This window comes from Anarrhichthys ocellatus, unplaced genomic scaffold, assembly GCF_004355925.1.
Source record: "Anarrhichthys ocellatus isolate YVR2014 unplaced genomic scaffold, GSC_Weel_1.0 scaffold2682, whole genome shotgun sequence".
Taxonomy (NCBI): Eukaryota; Metazoa; Chordata; class Actinopteri; order Perciformes; family Anarhichadidae; genus Anarrhichthys; species Anarrhichthys ocellatus.
The window spans coordinates 1-6,249 of NW_022282656.1; the positions used below are offsets into that span (position 1 = coordinate 1).

Below are 6,249 nucleotides of genomic sequence, written 5' to 3' on the forward strand. Positions count from 1 at the left end.
GAGAGAGAGAGAGAGAGAGAGAGAGAGAGAGAGAGAGAGAGAGAGATTTGTTTTGATTTTTTAGAAATCTTTATTTTCTTAAAACATGAAAACATTGCCAAGGCAATAAATTCGACCCAAATCAACAAAACAAAACATGCTCATGTTCAGGCTCTTTAGACTCTGTTTCACTGAATGATGGTCCTGAGACCCCATTCAGCTCTACAATAAATCCTTGATCTGGAAATAGATCTGTAGAATCAGGAGCTTCCTCTCCTCTGTCGTCCTTCAGCATCTCGACCTCGTCCTCCGTCAGTCTCTCCAACCTGCTCAGGATCCTCCTGCTCTGCCGGATGGAATCCAGCCCGAGAAGAGAGTCCACTGCAGGTGCATTTCTCAGTCCAGGAACATCTACCTCCACCAGTGTCCTCAGGGTGGTGGTCCCAGAGGACCACAGCATGTTGTTCAGACCTGGAGTCGTGCTGTCCTGGATGTCCATCTTGGCTCCGTTCACCAGCGGTTCCTGAAGCAGCCAGTGTGGGCATGTGGGCTCCGGTCTCTTATTTTCCATTCGCTCCATCATTGTTCAGCTCTTTCTTTAAAATCTCAACAATTTTTTTTCAGTCTGAAGCCTTCTTGCTCTGTGAGACCTCCTCTGTCTTTACTCCTCATGTGTGCTCTGACAGAGTTTAAGAGCTTCTCTTTGTCAGAGATGTAGTCCTCCACTTTAGCTCCACTTACATTCTTACTCTTCATCAGATAGTCCTGTATCTCCTCCACACTGTAGCCTTCAGAGCTCTTACAGCTGCCAGCCCTGTATTCAGAGAGCTCACTGTCAGCAGCAGCGTCCTTCTCCAGACTGGACTCACACCCAGCTGCTCCTATACTTTCTGTCGTTGCCACTTTCTTGGCCTGTGAGTTTCCACTATTCCCTCTCTGTTTCCTCTTCAGCTGAGGGGCTTTGTGTTGCTCCTCGTCTTCCTCCATGTCTACCTCACTGCCTGACTCCACCTGTCCTCCAGTTCTCTCTCTCACTTGTCTCCTCTTCCCTCACCTCCTGGGCCCCACTTGTCTCCTCCACCATCACCTCATGTGCCCCACCCGTCTCCTCCACCCTCGCCTCTTGGGCCACACTTGTCTCCTCCACCCTCACCTCTTGGGCCACACTTGTCTCCTCCACCCTCACCTCTTGGGCCACACTTGTCTCCTCCACCCTCGCCTCCTGAGCTCCACTTGTTCCCTCCTGTCTGTCCTGCTTGTCCCCTCTGCCCTCCTCAGTACCTCTCTGGTTCTGGTCTTCATGAGAACCGTTTTTCCCAGGACAAGCTCTGCTCTGATGTCCTTCTTTCCCACAGCTGTAACATTTAAAAATTACATAATCAAAGTCCTCTACAGTGATTCTGAACACGAGGTTGACCTCCCTGCTCCTGTCGTTAGGGATCATTAGCACATGTCTCCTGTGAGACACCACGTGTTTTAACAGCGGAGATTTAAACCCAGAGGACACTCCTAACCGGAGACACCACCTTCCCGTGTTTAGACAGCTCTCTGATTATTGTGTCGTTTCTAATAAACGGAGGAACGTTGGACACAGTAACTTTTACTGCCGGTGAGCTGAGAGGGTAAACGGGCAGGAAGTGTTCACCCACCTCGATCCCGTTCTCCAACACCACTTCCGCAGCTTCTAAACTATCTAAAAATATGACCACAGCGTTGTTCATCCGCGCTGCGGACTTCAGCTCCCCCACTGCCAGGGTGATTCCTTCCACTGAACACCCGAACAGCGGTCAGATCCGTCAGGCCCATGGTGGTGTTTAGCAGCCGACAGCTCACGCTGATCAGCTACAAACACCCACAAACAAAGACCCTAAAACCCCCTAAATGTGCACACAAACCCGTGAACCCTACACACTACACTATCATACCCAACATTACCCAGTGAAGAAAAATGTCGAAAAATCGCTAATATCGCTCTCAAAACCACGCTCCTTCAGCTCCGTGCTCCTTCGAGAGAGAGAGAGAGAGAGAGAGAACATTTTGAGTGTCATTTTCGTTAATTTATTAACCCCTGCAGGACTTTAACAGCTCTTATGTGTTTCAGCAAGATTTCTGCTCAATTTTTAAAACTGAAATCCCACATATGTGTTCTCTGAGTTGTCGAGAATAAAAATGTGATATTTTGAGAAGAACTTTACTATATTTCAAGAAAAAATGCACCGGTCTATAAAACCGACTCTAAACACAAAACTCTTCTGATCAGGTATTCATCTCACCATCATGTATCCTTTAGTCCACACAAATGATAACTTCACCACCCCTGATAAAGTTCAGTAGATCCACCTCATCACAAACATTCAAACCAGCAGAGGTATTTGTGTTTGTGCTAGTGAGCCTTAACTATTCCATTAACACCTTTCACTTGTCAAATAAGCTGACTCAGATCTCATCATCCATCACATTCCTCACCGCAGCCGATGAAATCAGCATCGATGTTATAGAAATCCAAAGATAATGTGAACGAGTTGCTCAAATACTGGTAGGGTTGTCCCAGCTAGTAACAGTAACGAAGGAAGAGCAGGACTTAGACTTACACTGCCCTAACTTAAAAGAGAGACACCCCTGTGCACCAGTGTTAATCTGAGCATACAAGTTGAAATATGTGGAGTCCACTTATGATCAGCCCATGCATGCTTCCAATAAGCCCACAGAATGGTTAACTCTGTTCATCTTTGTGTAGCACTCTGCTCCTCCACCAAAGTACAGTGTGATGGCTGCAATGTGTATTTTACAGAGCTGAGTTTGTATTGATTGATATAGATTGTATGATCTTAACACCAGATGTATGAATGAGCAATGATTTTTAAAAAACATTGTGGCTCTAATCTTCTGTTTTACAAACGGTGTAAATGCAGGCAACATGGGTTCAGCACAGCGGCTTGTTTTCTGTGTTTTGTTGAGTTTGATGTATGCGACTGGTGTTTCCTGCTCAGGAAGCAACACTGGCATCGGCAAGGCCACGGCTCTGGATCTGGCAAAGAGAGGAGCCAGGGTGATCCTAGCCTGCCGCAACAAGTACAAAGCTGAGGCTGCTGCTTTCGACATCCGGAGAGTAAGTACTCTGATAACTGTTGTGTCGGCTCTATAGTCACTGTTCCGTAAGCCCAGAAGAACGTCGAGAACTTGACCATTGACTATTTAGTCCAGATGTACTCAAAATCTGGACGCCTCAATGACAACATGCTAGAAACACCTCCCACTATAACCTAATACAGCACCACAGGCTGCTGGTTCCAATATCATTGTGTAGTGTAGTGTAATATTTGTGTACTGCAGCCTCTTTACCAGCATTAATGTCCTTCAGGAGAGTGGGAACAACCAGGTGGTGTTCACGCAGCTGGATCTTGCGAGTTTCCAGTCTGTTCGCTGCTTTGCTGAAACCTTCCTGAAGACTGAACCCAGACTGGACCTCCTCATCAACAACGCAGGTGAGGATGTTAAAAATAGTGGGATATCCCTCGGTGGTGCATTGATATTTCTTCATGCAAACCAAATCAACACATGTTAAAGGAAATCAGTCACATTTGACTTCACCACTACAGTGCTGTAAAATGGAAGTACACTAAGTGATTGAGCCGGTGTTTCAGGTGTGATGGGTCCAGGGCACACGGAGGATGGTTTCGGCATGGCGTTTGGGGTCAACCACCTGGGTCACTTTCTGCTCACCAACCTTCTCCTGGAGAAGTTGCAGCAGAGCGGTCCCGGTCGCGTGGTCACGGTGGCTGCACTTCTGCACCGCTTTGGCAGCGCTGACTTCCCTCTGCTGGCTTCCAAGAAGGACTCTGTGTCCAGTCAGTCCACCTGGCACAACATTCGAGCCTACTGCAACAGCAAGCTGTTTAATGTGCTCTTCACCAGGGAGCTGGCCAACCGGCTGGAGGGCACCAGTGTCACCTGCTACAGCCTCCACCCAGGTTAGTGCCCTCTGCACATTTTACATAGGAGCGTTGGGGGAAATTAAGGGAGTGTTGTGAGTGTAGTCTTCTGCTTCAGACATCAGTGCCTTTCTTTCCAAAAGGGTTTGAGGTAAAGTCTACGTTTAATGAAAGCTCAAGAGGGAGTTCATTCTCAGCAGAGGAAGATTTTCAATCTGGAGCTCTCTGGAAACTACTCAGACTTGGTTGTCCCAAATACAGCTGCCCTACAACTAAATATGAATATGTCACAACAGTATGTGAGACTGAAAGAACAGACTACCTGTAAGCCAAGCTGTGCTGTACAGTAATCATGGAGCACTTCTACAATCCTCATATGTTTGGATGGTTTCTTCTTCCAGGAGTCATCGACACAGAGCTGTGTCGCAGTATGAGCCTGTGGATGCAGCACCTTGTGACGCCCTTTGCCAAGCTCTTCTTCCTGGATCCTGCGGGGGGGTCCCAGACCACCGTGTACTGTGCCCTGCAGGAGGGCATCGAGCCTCTCAGCGGACGGTACTTCTCTAACTGTGCACTGCAACAGGTGGGAGCCAAAGGACGAGATGATGCCCTGGCAAAGAAGCTGTGGGAAGTGAGCGAGAGGTTAACCGGTTTATCATAACAGACTGAGTCCTGATCCAGTGTGATCGCTCTGTGCCTCAGCAGAGTCCTCATCAGGTCTCCACAGTCAGTGGCTTATTATTGGTCAGTACTTCTCATGGTCTTATACATGTACCATGTGAACACAAAGCAGTGCAGTCTTTTGCTATTTCTACGAACTGTATAACTTTACACTTGTGCCTGTTGTTTATTTAATGGCAGTTATTAACAAAGCCACGTTTTCTTACTCAAATGTTAGTCCAGTGGGAAGAAGATAACTGCTCCATCAGACCACAAAGTGGCTCAGAAAGTTTCATTCCTGTGCTTGAAGTAAATGCTGCTGGCAGCTTGGTGATGCAATGACTTCTAACTGAGGCTATACGTCTTCTCAGTTAATTCAAGGGAATGTGCTATATTTATATTTTGTGGAGCAGCTTCTACTGTGACAAAGGAGGAATGAATACAAAACAGCTAATGCAACTCATCTAATATGTCTCAAAGAAACCTCCTCCCAGCCGGTGGTGATGTAGTGCTCTGAGAGGCTTGTCAAAGACTTCATCCCCTCCCCGCTACTTCAGTCCCTGGACCTGTTGTAGTTTTCATACAGCTCCGACAGATCCACACTGCCCTGGCCCACCTGGTCACCGGGAGAGGGAATTATGTTCAAATGCTGTGTGGGCTACAGCACACTCTGCTACTCTGTGTGGCTGGATCTTCAGCTTCCTGACAGGCAGACCTCAGGCGGTGCGGGTTTGCTTCCACCTGGAGAACTGGTGCCAGGAAAACAACCTCTCTGTGAATATCAGCAGCACCAAGGAGCTGACAGTGGACTTTAGGGAGAAGCAGGAGAGGAACTCGAACAGGGCCCCAGTGGAGAGGGTGGACAGGTGTTTGCATCACAGAGGATTTGTCATGTTCCTCTCACATGAACCCCTTGGTGAAGAAAGCCTGTCAGCACCTCTACCACCTCCGATGCTTTAGGGAATTCAGGCTGCTTCTAAAGTCTTTCTACACCTGCAACATAGAGAACGTCCTGACAGGCGGCATCAACGCCTGGTTCAGGAACAGGACTGAGAGGGGTTACATGGCCCTGCATCTGATGAGGAACTCTCAGTCTACAAGACATTTACAGCAGGAGGTGCAGGATGAGGGCTGAGAGGATCAGAAAAGACCTCCATCATCCCAACAACAGACTTGTCTCTGGTGGCCAAAACAGAGAGGATGAGGGGTTTCTTCACTCAGGCCTAAACTTACCATTTTATTGTTTTACTGCTGCTTTTGTAAAATAATATTGTGCTATACTATTTTATCTATTCCATTTTTTAATATATATTTTTTCTGGAGCAAGGCACAAAATACTGTTGGGATCTGACCCTGCTCTCCTGGCTGGCTGAGACCTTCACACGTGTTTTTCAAATAAAGCAGCAGCCATGTTCCTTCCTTTCACCAAAACGCCTGACCTGGGGTCTGCAAGAAACCTCATGCCGGATGACCACACCCCCCAGCTCCAGCAGAAACCTGATGCTGGTCCCTCATTGGCCAAGAAAGGGCCCCCCACTGGTTGTGCCACCTGGTTTATAAGCCTGAGCACAGCTAGAATTCTTCCTCTTCCGTCCAGACACCGCTGGTGTAAGGAGATCCACAAGGCTCTCTTCACTCCGGACTCGTCCAGGGGACAAGAAGATCCACGAGGAACCGC

At 47.9% G+C, this 6,249-nt stretch overlaps 1 protein-coding gene across 2 annotated transcripts; it reads left to right on the top strand.

Annotated features, from left to right (window-relative positions):
* The first annotated feature begins 27 nt into the window (after positions 1 to 27).
* LOC116378488 (dehydrogenase/reductase SDR family member 13-like) lies at positions 28 to 5,878 on the top strand. 2 transcript variants are annotated; one of them, XM_031840377.1, is made up of 5 exons: positions 28 to 366; positions 2,970 to 3,088; positions 3,341 to 3,464; positions 3,624 to 3,950; positions 4,313 to 5,878. In XM_031840377.1, exons 1-5 carry the CDS (start codon positions 333 to 335, stop codon positions 4,570 to 4,572), a joined length of 864 nt encoding a protein of 287 aa, XP_031696237.1. In that variant the 5' UTR covers positions 28 to 332; the 3' UTR covers positions 4,573 to 5,878. The 2 variants fall into 2 exon arrangements, with proteins under 2 accessions (XP_031696237.1, XP_031696236.1); XM_031840376.1 differs by having other exon boundaries at positions 28 to 3,088.
* Positions 5,879 to 6,249: the final 371 nt, after the last annotated feature.

Coding starts and splice junctions, on each gene's coding strand:
- LOC116378488 (XM_031840376.1), top strand. CDS start 2,897: ATGGGTTCAGCACAGCGGCTTGTTTTCTGTGTTTTGTTGAGTTTGATG. Junction 3,089..3,340: donor CTGCTTTCGACATCCGGAGA/GTAAGTACTCTG, acceptor AATGTCCTTCAG/GAGAGTGGGAACAACCAGGT. Junction 3,465..3,623: donor CCTCCTCATCAACAACGCAG/GTGAGGATGTTA, acceptor CCGGTGTTTCAG/GTGTGATGGGTCCAGGGCAC.